At 44.6% G+C, this 21,118-nt stretch overlaps 1 protein-coding gene and 1 pseudogene across 1 annotated transcript in view; one reads left to right on the top strand and one right to left on the bottom strand.

Moving 5' to 3' along the window:
- The window catches only part of daw1 (dynein assembly factor with WDR repeat domains 1), a 54,403-nt gene that overhangs the window by 27,989 nt on the left and 5,296 nt on the right, over positions 1-21,118 (top strand). Inside the window, exons 9-11 of the mRNA XM_080186480.1 lie at positions 7,935-8,037; positions 18,705-18,819; positions 20,128-20,204. Coding sequence (XP_080042606.1) covers positions 7,935-8,037; positions 18,705-18,819; positions 20,128-20,204 — 295 coding nt within the window. The remainder of the gene's footprint in view (positions 1-7,934; positions 8,038-18,704; positions 18,820-20,127; positions 20,205-21,118) is intronic.
- Positions 2,197-2,348, bottom strand: LOC145341613 (U2 spliceosomal RNA; annotated as a pseudogene).

Raw genomic sequence — 21,118 nt, 5'->3', positions numbered from 1 at the left:
GTTTTTCTCATTTAGTAATCTTTCCGTCCCTTAGCAATCCTTTTACCCTCATGGCTCCATTCCTTTAAATATTGCATGTCTTGATATTTAACACTTTTATTAAACATCTTCTGAAAATAAAATGCACACATACGCCATCTACTGTATTCTCTTTGTAAAAAAAGGAATTAGTTAAACATAACAAATACTTGAAAAATAAATATCTTATGAATCCATGGTGATTGTTCATGCATTCTAAGACCCAGTTTTCACCAGAGGCCCTTCATCATGGTGGAAAATAGCTGAAAATCGTAAGTACATCCCCTGAAAATGGGAATTCCCATTTTCATGGGACACGATCAGCGTAGATATATTACATGCATGTGCAATTTCTGTGCTGGTTATTTAAATCAACTACCTCCACAAAAGTGGAATTCCATTGGTCAAGGAGTTTGAAACCCAAAATGTATATATTTGACCAAGTCTGAACATTGTGGATTTGTTTGTATGGGCAAGATACCCATTTGAAGACGTAAGGTAGCCTTTTGGATAATGGTCCCAGACACTTTTGCTAGAGGTCAGCTGTCCTATGGCGGAGCTAAGATGCCCTATGAAGTTGTTAAAAGTAGGCATAAATGTGAATAACAAGTGTATAAACTCAATACTGTCAAGCTCAGTTCAACTGTCAAAATTGTCAGAAGCACCTGTCAAAGGGACCTGTCAAAACTGTCAGAATTCCAATGCTTGTAGTTATAAGGCATCGTGCATTGAATGAACTGATTGTTATTATGAGTCTTTATTTAGTTGAAGAAATATGAACATAATAAATAGGTTTTTATCAATATGAGGTGTTTTTCAATCTAGTGAAGTTTGCAACAGACAGTTAGAACTTTGTTTACTTCACCTCTGCATGGGTCCTGAGATCTGGCATGGTGGATACTAGGTGAAATGATGGTGGGTGAGGGAGACATGTGTTGGCATAGAAGCTATAAAGGGCCATGGGGTGTTGGGTGGGGCTACCTAGATTGGAATAGCAGGTATGAAGGGTTATGGGAAATTAGTGGAGGGCATGAGGTGGCATTGAGTGTAAGTCAGGGGGCTGTGGTTGAGGACTGGAGGGATGATTCATGCTTTAATATTTGAAAAAACACTTCAACACAATGTCGGAGTCCTGGTGCAGGGCTTCTACCTCATCTTCCTACACGCTGAGCAGCCTCCTCACTTCTTCATGGGTTATCTTTTCTGTCTTCTAATCCAACCTAACCCTGTGAGCAAAAACCTGGGCCTAAAGACAGAATTTTCTATCCCACCTGCCACGGGAATTGTAGCGGGTGGGAGGCGGACCATGCAAAGGTCCGTTAACTTCTGGCAGGGTTTTCTGGTATTGGGATGAGCCCAGCTGGAAAATCTTGTCCTAAGTATTTACTATTTTCATAATGTATTATAATTCAGATGTTTGCCCGAAGCTGGCATAAGATTAGTTGGCCTACCATGTTAACACACTACTTATGAACAATGAATGAAATTCTTCCATTTAAGGACTAAGTTCTGTGGTGGTGGTGAGGTGGTGATGGTGGGGTGGCGAGAGGGGTCGGGTAGGGGGAAGGGTGTGCGGTGTGTTTGTGTGGACGTGGAATGTTTCCTCTGTAGAAACGGTGAAAAAACAGTTTGGGTTGCTGGAGGCCTCCTTTCTGAACTCTGGAGACATCCCCAAGCATTGTAGTGAGTCCTGATATGTGCTTGCCATGTTGTTCCAGATGTGCTTTTCACTGGTGTGTTTTCCTGCTGGTATTGCGGATAATCAGGTTGCGGGAAAATTTCAGTCAGGCCTTCACCTGCATCCCATTAGTAGGATGCAAATCAGTTTCACACCAACCTCCAGTGGGCTTCCCAATCGGCTGTGGGAGGTACCAGCAGAGAATCCCATGGGAAATACATGCGAACGTGAAGCTGATTTTTGGGCCACCCAATTGAATTCCCCCCCCACCCAGCCAATTTGTCATTGAGGCATTTTTCCCCAATCATCTTGTCTATTCCTACAGTTATAATTTCAGGTTTTTTTTGTTTATATATCCAATTCAATCCAGTCAAAGTCCAATTCAGAGTCTCAGCAAGTGAGACATTCCCGATCCAAGCTGTCAAGACAGGCCTCCCACTTCTTGTCTTGGGCTTGATCTACATGATCCAAGCTGATTGGAACAGGCATTGCACCTCTTCAAAGGATTGATCTCATTTGCATCTTAGCCAAATGGCTGAGATGTTGCTTTAAAAAATTGCTTTAAATGAAGCCTTAGTGTAACCTCATGACTTCAACCAAGTGCAGGATATCGATACTACACTTGATCTTAGCCAACAGGCCAAGAAGCGTAGGAAAATTGAGGCATGAAGTACTTACTAAAGCATACTTCAGACTACAACCTGTTTCCAAATGATTCCCACCCCCTACTTTGTGAGCTCAACACCAATCTTTCTTCTCCATTTTAACCTTTCTTATCTCTTAGATCGTAGATCATAGAAACCCCACAGTGCATAAGGAGGCCATTTGGCCCATCGAGTATGCACTGACAACAATCCTGCCCTGGGCCCTGTCCTTACAACTCTGCACATTTACTGACTAATCCCGCTAACCTACAGATCCCGAGACACTAATAAGCAATTTAGCATGGCCAATTTAGCATGGCCAATGCACCTAAGCTGCACATCTTTGGACTGTGCGAGGAAACCGGAGCACCTGCAGGAAACCCATGCAGACACGGGAAAATGTGCAAGCTCCACACAGACAGTGATCCAAGCCAGGAATCGAACCTGGGTCCCTGACGATGTGAGGCAGCTGTGCTAACTACAGTTCCACTGTGCCGCCCTACCTTCTTTGCTTTACTTCTATTATAATGTTTCTTTATATATCAAATGCTTCTCTTTTTCTGTATCATTACTGTATATTTACTTCTGCTTTTGCAATAGTCAATTTATCCATTGAACCCAACCATTGATGCAGCACTTTACTTCTTAGTAGGAACGTATTTAATCTATCCCTTATTCATTACTTGGACTACTGTTTGATCAGTCATTCTTAAGTAAATTAATCTGAAGTAGATTCCCTTTTATCCCAGTGGAATTAGCTAAATTCCAGCTAATTTCCCTGATCTTAATCTCTAAATCTAGTTGTAGTATAAACAAACCTGAAATACCAAGGCTTGTAACTTCTGAGCTCCAGGGCAGTGTATGTGGAGGTGTACCTCAAGATGTGCTGGGGAATATAACCCCTCCACCCCGAATTCTCAGGTAAGGATTGCACGGCAATTAGCCAGGTTCAAACTGCTTTTGGGCAGGTATCCTGTATTGGAAACCATCTGGTAATAATCTGTAACTTCCTGGCTCCCCAGTGTCAGATTTTGGGTACCTCAGATATGTGCTGGGGAATTCCCTCCTGGAGTTTCCCAGGTAAGGGTTTATGTGACAATTGTCCAGAAGTGTTAAATTCTTCTGGACAATTATGCTGGGAACCATGCAACAAAGCTATTTAAATTGGTTGCATCAGAGTTACATTAATAGTTACTCAGAAAGAGTTAGAAATAAAAGCACTTCTACTTTCTGCGTAACTAATTTAAACACCCAGATTGATTCCTGCATGGCACCGGCACACATCCCTGACCCTGCAGGGTCACCTCCAATTAATTCCCCCGCTACAATATTCTGCTCCTTGACTGTGCATCCCTGGCCCACCCCCCGCCCGCCCCCCCCAAACCTGCAGGCCTGACTTTCATCCCCAACCTATTGTTCCCCTAACCAAGCTGAATTCCTCTGACCCCCACCCCACCCCACCACACCCCCGCCCCCACGCTGTGCACTCTCTGCCTCTCCATCCCGACCTCAAATTTCTTTCATCCATCTGCACCTCCAACTCAGCATGATGTTGTGGTACCTACCCCAGCACTACTTCTTTCCCAAAAGAACCCACCCCCCGCCCAGCCCAGCACTACTACTTTCAAAATGTCAAGCAATATGCTGGGAAATGCCAGCAGTACAGCCAGTTGAGGTGACACTTCGAAAAAAAATCGGAAAATTCCACCATCAGTACATATTCTCAGCTGACATTCAGAACAATATAAAGTGGTGGTGCATTGCTGGAGGTGTTGTCTTTCAGATGAGATGATAAACCAAGGCCCCATCTGCCTTTCCAGGTTTATGTAAATGATTCCATTGCATTATTTGAAGAAAAGCACAGGAGTTCTCTTTGGTGCCGATATTTACCCTGAAACAAATTATTTGAGCATCATCTTACTGCTGTTCATGCAAAATTGCAGTGCACGACTGACTGCTGTGTTTCCTATATTTCACCTGATTATATTTCAGAAGCACTTCAAAGTGGTTTTGGGTCATCCTGAGGCCCTGGAAAGCCCTACATAAATGCAAGTTCTTTCTCTTAACCCTGAAATGAACTGCTGTCCAAAACATTGAATTCTTTTTTTGGTTAATGCATTCAGAAGGGAAATTAATTTATAATTCATAAGGTAAAAAAATGTGAAAATAGTCTGCGGTGGTTTTTATCAGCTAACTGTGGAGTAGAAGGGAGGAAACTTCGATAAGGTCTGTGATTTTTATAATAATAGCAGCTTGCAGGATAACACTGGATCATTACACACCTCAACTGTAGGCCGAACTTTGTGCATGGCTAATACCATTAAAAGTTAGTCTGTGTTACTTAAAACTAGCCTACACCAGAAGAACTTAATGCCCTCCCCCATGGCGAGTTTGGTGTTGGGGAGATATTTAAATAGGTAGAAGGGTGGTGAGCATGGACCCCACCTTCCCTCTACTGCCTCAATTATGTCAGTGGCAGGAAGACCTATGTATAGCCTTTCTCTCCCATCGCCAATTGGTCCTTAAATAGAATGTTAATGTCCATTTTAGGGCATCATTCCACTACTGGAATTTTAGCCTTTTGCAATTATTAGGACACATCCACATATAGAGGTATTAGAAATAAGGAGGGAAATTCTCCTATCTCGCCCACCACGGAAATTGTAGCAAGTGGGGGGTGGACCAATCAAAGGCCCGTTGACTTCGGGTGGGATTCTCCAGTTTTGAAGCAATCATAGAACATAGAACATAGAACACTACAGCACAAACAGGCCCTTCGGCCCACAAGTTGCGCCGACCGCATCACCTACCAACCTACAGACCTATCTATAACCCTCAATCTCATTAAACCCCATATACTCATCCAGAAGTCTTTTAAAAGACCCCAGCGAGTTCGCCTCCACCACCACTGACGGCAGCCGATTCCATTCACTCACCACCCTCTGAGTGAAAAACTTACCCCTAACATCACTTCTGAACCTCCCTCCCCGCACCTTAAATCTGTGTCCTCTCGTAGCGACCATTTCAAACCGGGGAAATAGCCTCTGAGAGTCCACCCTATCTATTCCTCTCAACATTTTGTAAACTTCTATCAGGTCGCCTCTCAACCTTCGTCTCTCCAGGGAAAAGAGTCCCAGCTCCCTCAACCTAACTTCATAAGGCATGCCTCCCAGTCCAGGCAACATCCTTGTAAATCTCCTCTGCACCCTTTCAATAGCTTCTACATCTTTCCTATAGTGAGGCGACCAGAACTGCGCACAATACTCCAAATGAGGCCTGACAAGGGTCTTATAAAGTTCCAGCATTACCTCCCGACTCCTAAACTCAATCCCTCGATTAATGAAGGCCAGTACACCATACGCCTTCTTGACCACCTCCTCCACCTGCGAGGCCGATTTAAGAGTCCTGTGGACCCGGACCCCAAGATCCTTCTGCTCCTCAACACTACTCAGACTTCTGCCCTTAATAGTGTACTCGTTCATCCCGTTGGTTCTGCCAAAATGGATGACAACACATTTATCCGCGTTGAAGTCCATCTGCCACTTCTCCGCCCAGTCCTGCATCCTATCTATGTCCTGCTGCAACTTTTGCCATCCTTCCAGATCATCCACAACACCACCGACCTTCGTGTCATCAGCGAACTTACTTACCCATCCCTCCACTTCCTCATCCAGGTCATTTATGAAAATGACAAACAACAAGGGTCCCAGAACAGATCCTTGAGGCACTCCGCTGGTGACTGACCTCCATTCAGAAAAAGCCCCATCCACAACCACTCTCTGCCTTCTGCAGGCAAGCCAGTTCTGGATCCACAAGGCCAAAGGCCCTTGGATCCCATGCCCTCTCACCTTCTCAAGAAGTCTTGCATGGGGGACCTTATCAAACGCCTTGCTGAAGTCCATGTACACTACGTCCACGGCACTTCCTTCGTCAATGTGTTCAGTCACATTATCGAAGAACTCAACTAGGCTTGTAAGGCACGACCTGCCCTTGACAAATCCATGCTGACTATTCCTGATCATGTCAAACCTCTCCAAATGTTCGTAAATCTTGTCCCTCAGAAGCCTCTCCATCAGCTTACCAACCACTGAGGTCAGACTCACCGGTCGGTAATTTCCCGGGCTATCTCTGTTCCCTTTCTTAAAAATAGGAACTACATCCGCAATCCTTCAATCCTCTGGAACCTCTCCCGTCTCCATTGACGACGCAAAGATCATCGCCAGGGGCTCTGCAATCTCTTCCCTCGCCTCCCACAGTATCCTGGGGTACATCCCATCTGGTCCCGGCGACTTATCTACCTTGATAGAATTCAAAAGTTCCAACACATCCTCCTCCTTAATATTCACGTATTCAATCCTTTCCATCTGCTGCAAATCCATAACAAAATCTCCCAGATCGGCTTCCACCGTGAATACTGAGGCGAAGTACTCGTTAAGCACCTCCGCCATTTCTTCTGGTTCCACACAATCATGGCCAGAGAATCCCACCCAAGGTGAGTTAGAGTTCAATAAAAAAATAGTTAAATAATGTACAGTTAAGTGTCTTTCTACAGTCCATAAGGCATAGTTTTTGAGCACTGCAGCTGATTTAGGTTAGCTTGTTTCTTGGATGCAGTCAGATGTAGAAGGTGTTGCAATTATAATGAGATTTTGGTTTACTGGTAGGCTTGGCTTCTAGAATTAGGTGACACTTTGATTCAAAAGAAATGGAGGAAGAAAGAGCAGCCCTCTGCCTGTTTCCTCTGCTGGATACTTTTTTCACGCCGCCAGTGTAACTTGCAATTTTTCTAAAGTGACTAGGCAAGCTTACCTTGATATACTTTGTATGTTTTTGGGTGGGTCTGTCTGTGGCCGCCATTGTTTTGATACTCATACTTTGTGCTTCTAATGTCCCTCCCCTAGACAGTTATGAGTTTTGATGGGTATCTGATTTTTGGGAATGTCTCTCTCTTCATGTTCCCCGATGGCAATATTTTTGTTTCTCAGCTTCACCTTGGAATGCGGTCTTGCAGCTTGTTCTGTCTCAGTTAAAGTTGCAAAATTTCCGACCAATTGAAAGTTGAAAATCATATTTTCAAAAACAAAAGGGCATAGATAGTCTCATGGCAATGTCATAATCTGCTTATTTCTGCCACTTGCTAATGATTGCAAGCTACTGACCTTCCTGAAATGGCCCCTGGTGAGGGTGACTTCAGAAGTGCATACACAACATGCATGTCATTTTGAAACCAAAACAGCGCATATAATTCCACAACTACAGACGTTATGGAAACAAATTTTGGGCCTGTAATCTTTACATTTATCAATCAATATTTGAATATTCTCTCCTGAAGAGAAGACTTTGGGAAACAAGTATGCACTAGTTGCAAAGAAATTTTGGATAAATACAAATTGTAAAATTCTATACTGGCATTGAATGTGTACATACTTGGATTTTAAACTTGGAGTGTGAGACTCATGAATCAGCCTGCTTTTTTGGTACTTTGTTCTTGTATTAAAACATGGATAAGATTGAAAATAAAGCTTGCGCTGTGAACAGTTAGATAATATTGACTGACTAATTTTGTATTGATGGTTAATTTTGTGATCTGTTAGGAGAATGCACACCCTGATTGGGCACCGAGGGGAGATTAGCAGTACACAGTTTAATTGGGACTGTTCACTTATTGCTACTGGATCAATGGACAAAACCTGCACGGTAAGATTTGCACAAAATGGTGTCACCATGCTGCAGAAATACTCAACTTAAGGAAATGACAATGCTGGTTTCATCAGACTGCAAACCCAGAATTTAATTTTATTTCTTGTCTCAAAATTGTTTGCTAATATTTTTTTTCTTCCCATCTCAATTTTAAAATACAACTAATGAAATGGAAGCTGAACCTGCAAGCGGCTTTGTAACTTTGCAAGCTGTGAATGGGTTGGTGCCAACATTCAGGTTCCTGGCATCGGCCTGCTGCTGAAATGTTGAAGGCAAAATGGTGAACAGCAGCCCTGTGGCGCATGGCACTGATTGTTTAAAAGGACATGATTTGTTTTTGAGACTGTACCCTGCAGGAAAAAATACAAAATAAATTGGTTGGGAAGATTTTTCATGCTGTTCCCATTTAATACTTAAAATTACATTTCAATCAGACATTAAACTGACAATAACATCAATAAGAACAATGTTAAATTCCACATGGATGTTGATATATCCATCTCTAACTCGCCACACTTCTCTTGCCCCCCTCCTCTCACCCCCCCTCCCCCACCCCACCACCACTGTTTTTGATTTAGCATGCTGTTGTCCTACATCCATTATTGCATGAGCAGAAATTTTACCCCATTAAATGTTGGAAAGACCAAAGCCATTGGACTGAATTTTCCAGTCAGTAGGATCTTTTGATCCTGCGAAGGGTGACCCACCCGTTGTGGCAGGACAGGCAAGCCATTCAAAATGCCATAGACATCGGTGGAAGATCCCGCTGATGAACAATGAGCTGCATCTGCCACCAGAAAACAGGTTGCAGGGGACGAGAAAATCCCAACAACACCAACTCCATTATTTAACCATGGACTCTGTCCCTATCCCTCACCACTTTCTGAGGCTGAACTGGACTGATTACAATCTCGACACCCTATTTGACCCTCTGCTGAACTTTGGACCCCACGGGCGATTCTCCCAAAAGTGCTTTGTGAGGAAATTAGTCTAGATCATGATTGTTTTTTCAGTGCAACTGAATCTCCCCTCTGTGTGCAATGCAGAGGTCACAATTGTGAAAATCATTAAAAACCCAGGACTGCCGGCAGAACACCACCAGCACCACAAGGCCCCCCTTGCCACCAGCCTGCCCCAATCGCTGGCCTTCCTCCAGCACAGATCAATCCATATGCAGAGTGGCAGTGGGGCCCCTCACTCTCACCAATCGCCCCTTAGACTGCACCCACAATAGACTCCATTCCGTTGGCACTGCCCAATGCCCGATCGGCAGTGCCAAGGTGTCCCCTGGGCATGGGCACTCTGTCTTTGGGCAGTGCCAGGAGGCACAAGCTGGCACTACCAGTGTGCCTATGCCCAAAGGCACCACCCTCATTGCTGCCCAATGCCCTGCGGGCCCCCAATTACCCCCCCTTTCCCTCTGGCGGGTTCTCCCACTAGTTCCCTGACTGTGGGGAGTTACTCTAAATCCCGTCAGAGTGAAATACTCCTGGTGGGGCGGCAGATGCATGGAATTTGCTGGGCCCGATAATCACATGTAAAATAGATTTAAAATACACAAAGAGAAAGATTTAAATCATTTACCTCTCTTCCCACGGTTTCCAGTGCGGTCCCGACTGCAACTGTTTTCCGGCTCGGGGAGATGCGCATGTGTGGGGAATGCATGTGCGAATCCCATGAAATGGCCGGCGCAGGCGTCTCCCGACCCAACCTGCCAGAAAATTTATGGGTCATGATTGGAGAATCGACCCCCCCCCCCCCCCGCCACATTTCCTCTCCATAGCCAAATCTGGTTCAATAATATTGCTTTTACCTCAGCTCACCTGCTGCTGAAATCTATATTTGTACCTTGTTTAAGATCAAAACTGACTTTCAAGACTCTCCTGGCTGACCTTCCATCTCTGTTTTTTGAGCTCATCCAAACCTGTGCTGCTGATACCAAGGACTTCTGTCAAATCCCATTCACCCATCATTCATTGTCTTTGTGCTTGTTGTTATACAGATAATTCATCCAGAAATGCCTTAAGTTTAAAATTCTCACCCTTGTTTTCAAATCCCCCCATGGCCAAGCAGTTCCCTAGCTCAGTAAGGTCTTCCAGGCTTGCAATATTCTGGCTGTACTTCTGCAAATCTGGCTTCTTTTATGTTGTCAATTTCATCTTTCCATCATTGGTTACCATCCTTTTAGCTGCCTGGGTTCTAGGCTCTGGAATTCCCTCCCTAAATCTCCTCACTTCTTATATCTCTTTCCTTTCAGTCACACCATAATACCTATCCCTTTGAATAAGCTTTTGATCACCTGTCCATATTTCTTTATATGGACCTTTGTCAAATTTGGTCTGATACTATATGAATGGAAGTTATTGTTAAATATTCTGCCATATAGTTTAAACTCTGCCAACATGCTGTGTCATTTGGTGACAGTAGTGGATATAAACCTGCAGTTCCCTTAATGGTGAGATCTTGATGTTGCTCAGTGTTGGACATGAGAATTGCAAGTAAAAGTCACATGTTTCATGAAAAAAGGGCACAGGATAGTCAATCCACAGAATTTTTGTGCATATCCCAGTAGCATTGCTTGAACCCAGAAAGCAGATTGCTGGATTCCTGATAGAATGGTGTGTGTCAATGGAGGCCAGAAATGAAGACAAGAACATTTTAAATTCTGAACTCTGCGTTGCTGGCACTTTCGCTACAAAACCCCTCCCCTCACCACTACCGTGGAGAAACCCTCCGGCAGGTTCTGCTCGCTAGCTATGTGTCATTGGGGACCTGTTGTGATTCACATTGGTGTGAATGCACATTTTAATATGCAGAGACTATCAGGTGTGAAGGCCGACAATAATAATTCAATTGTTTCAACTAGGGATCCTGACTTTTTAAGTTGTGATTCCTGTCAGGTCTTTGGCAAGAGGTGATGATAGTCGATCGGGGAAATCGTGTAAAAACTGTTTTGTGAGTTCTGTGTGACCCTCTGCCCTCTCTGTCATTCCTGCCCCTTGAAAATGGGAGTGGAAAATCCCCCTGTGTTTCAGTGCTCCTATGGACAGAATTTTCTCTGTATTTAGCAGAGTATGACACAGGCAGGAAAAGTGTATTGAAGTGTATTGAAGCAATTGGTACCAAGAATGACTCTCTCTGCCGTAATATTGGGAACATTGAAAATAATTTGGAACGGCAAGGAGTGGATCCCATGACATTATGCTGGTGGCCTGGGGTCTTACTGAACCTACCCTGACATCAATTTAGTTTTGTAAAGATCGGGGCACCATTTTAAAAGACTGCCCCAGTGGTACACAAAGATTCAAAGAACAAAACAAAGAACAAAACAGCCCGGGAAACAGGCCCTTTGGCCCAATGAGCCCGTGCCGCCATTTTAACACCACCAGTCCCCCCCCCTCCACCCATGACCCTTATCTATTGTTAAATGGCCATCCACATTGAGGGAAACTAATTTAGGGACAATTTATTACTGCCAATCAACCTAATAGCACATCTTTGGGGTGTGGGAGGAAACCGGAGCACCCGGAGAAAACCCACACAAACACGGGGAGAATGCGCAAACTCCCACAGACACTGGCCCAAATCCATGTGTCTGCACAGCAAACAGTGATAGTCACTGAGCTGTCGTCTTGCCCAGCATCTGGTCCAGTTTAGGCACACACTAACGATATGACGCACTAGGCCAATCTTGAACAACCAAGAGAAGCCCAAGTACGACCCATCGCGTGTATGCCCCTCGTTGGGCAACAAGGCGGACCGACTTAAAACCTGTGAATGAAAAAGAGAAAAAACATTATTATCATACCATATCCATTTACCTTACCAGGGACGCCCCAATGCTAATGAACCTTATTTAAAACAATCTCCTATATCCACCCATCTCCAACCCACTCATGTGCCTGTCCAAGTTACTCTTAAACATCTCTAGCGTGCTTGTCTCCACCACCTTACTTGGCAGAGCATTCCATACCCCCACTACCCTCTGTGTGGAAAAACCTCCCTCTAATATCTGTGTTATACCTCTCGCCCCTCACCTTAAGCCCATGGCCCCTTGTACTATGTGTCTCTACCATAGGAAATAGCTTACCTCTGTTTACTCTATCTATACCCTTCATAATCTTATATACCTCTATTAGATCCCCCCTCAGTCGCCGTCTTTCAAGGGAAAAGAGCCCCAATTTCTTCAATCTTTCCTCATAACCCAGTCCTTCCATACCAGGCAACATCCTGGTAAACCTCCTCTGTACTCTCTCCAGAGTCTCTACATCCTTCCAGTAGTAAGGCGACCAGAACTGGACGCAGTACTCTAAATGCGGCCTAACCAACGTTCTATACAACTGCAACATTAGACTCCAGCTCTTATATTCTATACCCCTTCCTATAAAGGCTAACATAACATACGCTTTCTTCACAACCTTCTCCACTTGTACTGCCACCTTCAAAGACTTGTGCACTTGCACCCCCAGGTCTCGCTGTGATTCTATACTCCTTATGGGCTTACCCTTAATCGTATAACTCCCCCCTACATTATTTCAGCCAAAATGCATCACCTCACATTTGTCTGGATTAAACTCCATTTGCCATGTATCTGCCCAATATGTGGGTATGCCGGCGTTGGACTGGCGTAAACACAGTAAAAAGTCTGACAACACCAGGTTTTAGTCCAACTGATTTATTTGATAATAGACTCACAAGCTTTCGAGGTTTCCCTCTTCGTCAGGTGAATGGAGAGTTCTGGCCTCAGACAGAGCATATAAAGCACAGACAGTTTAGAGACTGATAGCCAAGTTCCGCACACATGAGGACGGTCTCAACAGGGATCTTGGGTTCATGTCGCACTATCTGTAACCCCCGTGACTTGCCTGGGTTTGCAAAACCTCACTTACTGTACTGTCTGGAGACAATACACATCTCTTTAACCTGTGATCAGTGCTCCTTCCACTCACATTGTCAGCCACTTCAGGTCTTGAACAGCAGGTTAGATGTAAGAATTCGCATTCTAATCAGTAATCTCTAAACTGTCTGTGCTTTATATGCTCTGTCTGAGGCCAGAACTCTCCATTCACCTGACGAAGAGGGAAATCTCGAAAGCTTGTGAGTCTATTATCAAATAAATCAGTTGGACTAAAACCTGGTGTTGTCAGACATTTTACTGCCCAATATACCAGCCTATCAATATCCCGTTGTATTGCCAGACACTGCTCCTCACTGCCTGCCAATCCAGCCATCTTGCTGATCACACCACTTACTCCCTCTTCCAAGTCATTTATATACACTACAAAGAGAAGAGGTCCCAGTACTGAGCCCTGCGGCACACCACTAGTGACAGACCTCCAGCTAGAAAAGGAGCCTCGGGCCAGTGGATATAGCTGAGGAGGACACTGGGTTGCAGGGGAGTAGAATTGACAGTGTTACAGTTGATAAGGAGGATGTGCTGGATATTCTGGAGGGTCTGAAAATAGAACCTCGGGCCAGTGGTTTTAGCTGGGGGAAGGGTAATTATGAGGCTATTAGGAGAGAATTAGGAAACATAGGTTGGACTAGGAGATTACAGGGATTGGGAACGTCCGAAATGTGGAGTTTTTTCAAGGAGCAGCTACTGCGAGTCTGTGATAGGTATGTCCCTGTCAGGCAAGGTGGAATTGGTAAGGCTAGGGAACCGTGGTGCACCAAAAAAGTTGATTCGTTGGTTAAAAAGAAAAAGGAGGCTTATGTTCGGATGAGACGTGAGCACTCGGATAGTGCACTAGAGAGCTTTAGATTGGCTAGGAGGGAGTTGAAGAGCGAGCTAAGAAGGGCTAAAAGAGGACATGAGAAGACTTTGGCTGATAGGGTTAAGGAGAATCCTAAGGCGTTCTATAGGTATGTCAAGAACAGAAGGTTGGTTAGGGCAAGGTTAGGGCCAGTTATAGACGGCAGAGGGAAGTTATGTGTGGAACCGGAGGAGATTGGTGAAGCATTGAACCAATATTTCTCTTCGGTGTTCACGCAGGGGGACATGGATATAGCTGAGGAGGACACTGGGTTGCAGGGGAGTAGAATTGACAGTGTTACAGTTGATAAGGAGGATGTGCTGGATATTCTGGAGGGTCTGAAAATAGATAAGTCCCCTGGTCTGGATGGGATTTACCCCAGGATTCTCTGGGAGGCAAGAGAAGTGATTGCAGAGCCTCTGGCTCTGATCTTCAGGTCGTCGTTGGCCTCTGGTATAGTACCAGATGATTGGAGGTTCGCGAATGTTGTCCCATTGTTTAAGAAGGGGAACAGAGACTTCCCCGGGAATTATAGACCGGTGAGTCTCACTTCTGTTGTGGGCAAGGTTTTGGAAAAAAATTATTAGGGATAGGATTTATAGTTATTTGGAGAGTAATGAGTTGATTGGAGATAGTCAGCATGGTTTTGTGGCGGGTAGGTCGTGCCTTACTAACCTTATTGAGTTTTTTGAGAAAGTGACCAAAGAGGTGCATGGGGGTAAGGCAGTGGACGTGGTGTATATGGATTTTAGTAAGGCGTTTGATAAGGTTCACCATGGTAGACTTCTGCACAAAATGCAGATGTATGGGATTGGGGGTGATCTAGGGAACTGGATTAGGAATTGGCTAGCGGATAGGAGACAGAGGGTAGTGGTTGATGGTAAATATTCATCATGGATTTCGGTTACAAGTGGTGTGCCTCAGGGATCTGTGTTGGGGCCACTGCTGTTTGTGATTTTTATTAATGATCTGGATGAGGGTATAGTTGGGTGGATCAGTAAATTTGCTGATGACACCAAAGTCGGAGGTGTGGTAGATAGTGAGGAAGGGTGTCATAGTTTGCAGGAAGACTTAGACAGGTTGCAGAGCTGGGCCGAGAGGTGGCGGATGGAGTTTAATGCAGAGAAATGTGAGGTAATTCACTTTGGTAGGAATAACAGATGTGTTGAGTATAGGGCTAACGGGAAGACTTTGAATAGTGTGGAGGAGCAGAGGGATCTAGGTGTAAGTGTACATAGATCCCTGAAAGTTGGGAATCAAGTAGATAAGGTTGTTAAGAAGGCATACAGTGTCTTGGCGTTTATTGGTAGGGGGATTGAATTTAGGAGTCGTAGCGTTATGTTGCAACTGTACACAACTCTGGTGCGGCCGCACTTGGAGTATTGTGTGCAGTTCTGGTCCCCACATTACAGGAAGGATGTGGAGGCTTTGGAGAGGGTGCAGAGGAGGTTTACCAGGATGTTGCCTGGTATGGAGGGGTGATCCTATGAGGAGAGGCTGAGGGATTTGGGGTTGTTTTCACTGGAAAGAAGGCGGCTAAGAGGGGATCTTATTGAAACATATAAGATGATTAGAGGTTTAGATAGGGTGGATAGTGATAGCCTTTTTCCTCTGATGGAAAAATCTAGCACGAGGGGGCATGGCTTTAAACTAAGGGGGGGTAGTTATAGGACAGATGTCAGGGGTAGGTTCTTTACCCAGAGGGTGGTGAGGGATTGGAATGCCCTGCCTGCTGCAGTTGTAAATGCGCCTAGTTTGGGGGCGTTTAAGAGGTCTGTGGACAGGTTTATGGACGAAAAGGGATTGGTTTAGGTTAGTGGGTCATTGTTGTTTTTTTTTTAACTGGTCGGCGCAACATCGTGGGCCGAAGGGCCTGTTCTGCGCTGTAATGTTCTATGTTCTATGTTCTATGTTCTATGAGCCCTCCACTACTACTCTCTGTCTCCTCTTTGCAAGCTAGTTCTCTACCCATCTAGATACCTGGCCACGTATCCCATGAGCCTTAATCTTTTCTACCAACCCACCATGAAGGACTTTGTCAAATGCCTTACTGAAATCCATATAGACGACATCAACGGCTTGTCCTTCGTTGACCGTTTTTGTCACCTCCTCAAAAAATTCTACCAGATTCGTAAGGCAAGACTTCCCCTTTACAAAGCCATGCTGCATATCCTTAATCAGATCGCAATGCTCTAAGTGGTCATACATCCTATCCCTAAGAATCCTTTCCATCAACTTGCCTACCACTGATGTTAAACTCACCGGCCTATAGTTACCCAGGCTATCCCTACTACCCTTTTTAAACAACGGTACCACGTTTGCTGTCCTCCAGTCCTCTGGGACCTCACCTGTGCCCAAAGAAGAGACAAAGATTTGCGTCAGAGGCCCAGCAATCTCATCCCTCGCCTCCCTAAGCAGCCTAGGATAAATGCCATCGGGCCCCGGAGACTTATCGGTTTTAATGCAACCTAAAAGCCCCAACACTTCTTCCCTCGTAATCGATAGATCCTTCAATTGGTCTACTGCTTCCTCGATGACCGTACCAGACATCAAGCCCCTCTCCTTCGTGAATACCGACGCAAAGTGTTCATTGAGGATCTCCCCCATTCCCTCAGACTCCAAGCACAATTCCCCTCGTCTGTCCCTGAGAGGACCGATTTTACCCCTAGCCACCCTTTTGCTCCTAACATAGGAGTAAAACGCCTTTGGATTTTCCTTAATCCTACCTGCCAAAGCCATCTCATGCCCCCTTTTTGCCCTCCTAACTCCCCTTTTGAGATCCCTCCCACTCTCTCTGTACTCCTCCAACGCTCTCTCCGTTCCCAGCTGCTTAGACCTGATATACGCCTCTCGTTTCTTCCTAACCAGGTCTTCTATATCTCTAGTAATCCATGGCTCTCTGATTCTACCTTTCCCATCCTTCCTCCTAACCGGCACACGCCTTTCCTGCACACATTGCAGTTTTCCCTTGAAAGACTCCCACATGCCTAACGTGGACTTGCCCTCCAACAGCCTATCCCAGTCTGTATCCCTAAGCTCCTGCCTAATCCGGCTGTATCTAGCCTTCCCCCAATTTAGCACCCTCCCCTTAGGACAGCACTCATCTTTTTCCATTCGTGTCCTAAAGTAGACAGAGTTGTGGTCACTATTAGCCACATGGTCACCTACCGCAACCTCAACCACCTGAACCGGCTCATTGCCCAGAACTAAATCCAGTATAGCCCCCTCTCTAGTCGGGCTATCTACATACTGCTGCAAGGATCCTTCCAATACACATCTTACGAATTCCTCCCTGTCCGAACCCCCAGCTCAAGGCACCTTCCAATCCACCCCAGGGAGATTAAAATCTCCCACTACAACAACCCTGTTCTTCCTACACTTGTCCAAAATGTCTCTACATATACCCTCTTCCACTACCCACGGGCTGTCGGGCGGCTTGTAGTACACCCCTAGCGCAGTAATGGCTTGCTTCCTATTCCTCAACTCCACCCACAGAGACTCAATTTCCAACTCCTCCATGTTATCTTCCCTCTGCACCGCTGTGATCTGCTCCCTAACTAAGAGCGCCACACTCCCTCCTCTTTTTGACCCTCCCCTATCACGCCTAAAACACTTATACCCAGGAATATTTAGCTGCCAGTCCTGCCCTTCCTTTAACCACGTCTCCGTCACTGCCACCACATCTAAATTACTCGTGAACATCAAGGCCTTAAGTTCATCTGTCTCACCCGTCACACTCCTCGCATTAAAACAGATGCACTGAAGACCCCCAGGTCCACTCGGATCCTCATTCTCCTGGGAGATTTTTCTCTCATCTAGACTTAACCTGTCACCCAACTCACTCCCACTCCCAGTCCCTGAGCTGTCTGTCTCCTCCCCACCCCCCCCTCCATATTAGTTTAAACCCTGCCGAAACACTCCAGCTAACCTCCCAGCTAAAATATGTGTACCCTTCCCATTTAAATGTTCCCCATCCCTCTTGTACAAGTGCCCTTCCCTCACAAAGACTTCCCAATGGTCTACAAAACTAAAACCCTCTGTCCTACACCAATCCCTCAGCCACGCATTCAGCTGTAGGATCTCATTATTTTTATCCCTGCTATTGCTGGGCACTGGCAGCAGCCCAGGGATTGCCACCCTGGAGGCCCTGCACTTCAGCCTGGCTCCCAACTCCCTGAACTGCCTACGTATTTCCCCCCTACTCTTCCTTCCTACGTCCTTCTCTCCTACATGTATAATTACATCCGCCTGGGTCCCTTGGCCCTTCAAGATTCACATGGAATCCTGTTAGGTCACTGGTATGGGGTGGGGAGAATTGCTTCATGTTTTTACATCCTGCCCGATGAAAACAGGAGTCCCACCATGACTTTCACAAGTTTCATTAAAGCCAATCTTTGGTAGTTGGGGAAAGAACATCATAATCTAGAATAGTTATAGGTAGAAATTGGAAACTGCGTTTTCCAGGAATAAAGTGACCGCCATCAGTTCTAATTCTGAGATTCAATGTCATGCTCTCCTAGCTCACCTGAAAAGCCACTGACCCAAAATTTGGGTGGGCCATTTTTCAGTCAGTTAGAGTGGCCACAAAACAGGTTGTTTGGCTCTTTGAGTAAACTAATGAAGGGTCTGACACCTGTTGTAGGATTCATGCTGAATTGGGTTGCTCTGAACGGAACTTAAAGGTGACAGTTCTGCTCCACTCAGGTTTTCTGGGCCAATAATTTCCCACTTCAACCCCACTGCCATCACTCCAGGTCTTCTTGTGTATCTTGTACTGGAAAAATAATTGGGTAAGTTAACTGCCTGCCTCAAAAGTTAAAGTGCAAGGTAAGATATTTTGCATTTATTTTGTTGGAGCAATCTTCAATAAAAAATTAGTTTGATTTATGAATACTGTCTATCTTCTAGCTTTGGGATGCTGTCAGTGGAAAGTGTGTGGCAACATTGTCTGGACATGAAGATGAAGTACTGGATGTTTGCTTTGATTACACAGGGCAGCTTATAGCAACTGCTTCAGCTGATGGTAGGTGTAATAGTAGCTGTGTCCATACAAAGGAATGTTGTGTTCATTATATGCCTCTCTTATGTTCTAGCACTTGTATTCCCTTTCAATGAAATATACTCAGTTACATCACATTATGAATTTTATAAGATAAAGTATGGAAGCAGTCTCAAAAGGCTGAATTTGCCTACATCTGCTCCTCTCCTAATTCCTATGTTCCTATGGCGAGATAAATTCAATGCAAGAGCATGGTAAACTGTGTTGTGGGCTGCTGCCTGCATAGCCCATGCAGAGTTCTCCATTGATATAGGCACACTGACTTGAATTCCCTGTGCTCACCTGAACAGAATGAATTGACACTATCCTGATGCTACAATCTAACCAGCTGGTGTGATGACGGGATTCCAAGTTTAGGTGAAATGGGTCCTGAAAATGCCTGCACCGTCCACTCCTTTCAAAAAAAAGCATGAAACAACAAGCTAGGCTCTGCAGTAGATTTATTTAAAGGATGAGTCCCCCTGATTGTAGATAAGTTATAATGTTTGGAACTTTTTCTATTGGAAAGTGTCTGAAACTACAGTGATTTTGGAGGTGTTTGGTTGCATTTACTGGAGTATTGCCACATTCTCACAGTGATAGAAGAGAATTAGATGATCTGTCCACATAAATACTAGAACAGGTCTGTGGACAGTAGTTTCAAAGGCACAATGGAGTGAATAGAACAGAGACCAGGGAGAGGGCTAACACCATACCATGCATTCTGCCAAGTAGAGTCCATTGATCTTTGGAGGTGATTGCAAGCTGGTAGAAATCTGAAGAAATCTCTGTCTGGTTTCTGAAGTAAAAAGTCTGACAACACCAGGTTTTAATCCAACCGATTTATTTGATAGTAAACTCACTAGCTTTTGAGGGAATTCCCTCTTCTTCAGGTGAATGGAGAGTTCTGGCCTCAGACAGAGCATATAAAGGCCAGAGTTCTGAGGTCAGAACTCTCCATTCACCTGAAGAAGAGGGAATCCCCTCGAAAGCTAGTGAGTTTACTATCAAATAAATCGCTTGGACTAAAACCTGGTGTTGTCAGACTTTTTACTGTGTTTACCCCAGTCCAACGCCGGCATATCCACATCATGTTTCTGAAGGTCAGTCGAAACTAGGCATTAGATGAATCTTTGAATTATTCCTAGGTAAATAACTAACTGTTTAATTTTAATCAAGATCTAATTTGCAGTTAATCATGAGAAAATTTCATGCCTTCATTGCAGATGTTTTTATACTTTAATGCTATTTGTCCAGAGAAACCATTATACTATGTTCACTCTTTGCTTGAAGGTACTGCGAGGGTTTACAGCGCAGTCAGCCGCAAATGTATGCTGAAGCTTGAAGGTCATGAAGGAGAAATCTCCAAGGTAGGTTTAAAAAAGCTGGCTAAGAAATTATTGCATAAAAGATAAAATTTAAGGGACACAAATTCAGCAAATCAATCGCTCTGAACACTGGTTCATGCTGAGTCAATGTTGCCTTCAGACCTCATATAAATGTTGTGGGTGCAAAAAGTGTCCCATGTCAATTTAATCATTAGAGAGGCAGAGCTGATCAATAGACCTTGTCTTACGGTGGACTGAAATGCACCAACAGCATGCTGGAGTTCCCTTGATGTTTCTTATATACATTAACGACTTGGATGTGAATCTAGAATTATAATTAGTAAGTTCACAGATAATGCGTAAATTGGTGGTCTTCTTGATAGTGAGGAGGATAGTGTTAGGCGACTGACTGATATTGATCAGCTGGTAGGTTGGACAGAGCAATAGCAGATGGAATTTAATGCTGATAAGTGAGGTGATGCATTTTGGGATGTCTAATAAGGATAGGATATACACAATAAATGGTTGGTCCCCAGGGAGTATTGAAGAACAAAGGATGTTCAACTCCACAGAGCCCTAGGGTGGTGAAGCAGGCACATTGAATGCTTGCCTTCATTAGCCGGGGTGTAGAATATAGGAGCAGGGAGTCTTGTTACAACTTTACAAAACATTTGTTAGGCCATAGATGGGATATTGTATGCAATTCTGGTCGCCACATTATAGAACGGATTTGATTACACTGAAGAAGGTTCAGGGAAGATTCACTAGGATGCTGCCTGGGATTGAAAGTTTCAGCTATGAGGAGAGACTGGATAGGCAGGGTTTGTTTTTCTTGGAGTAGAGGAGGCTGAGGAGGAAAATCTGATAGAGGCATACAAAATTCTGAGAGGCATAGATAAAGTAAATTGCAAAAATGTTTTTGTCATGGTGGAGGTTTCTAAAATCAGAGAAGTTAA

The sequence above is a fragment of the Carcharhinus amblyrhynchos genome, chromosome 3 (assembly GCF_965287045.1).
Source record: "Carcharhinus amblyrhynchos chromosome 3, sCarAmb.v2.hapA, whole genome shotgun sequence".
Taxonomy (NCBI): domain Eukaryota; kingdom Metazoa; phylum Chordata; class Chondrichthyes; order Carcharhiniformes; family Carcharhinidae; genus Carcharhinus; species Carcharhinus amblyrhynchos.
This window is presented reverse-complemented; position numbering and strand designations above follow the sequence as displayed.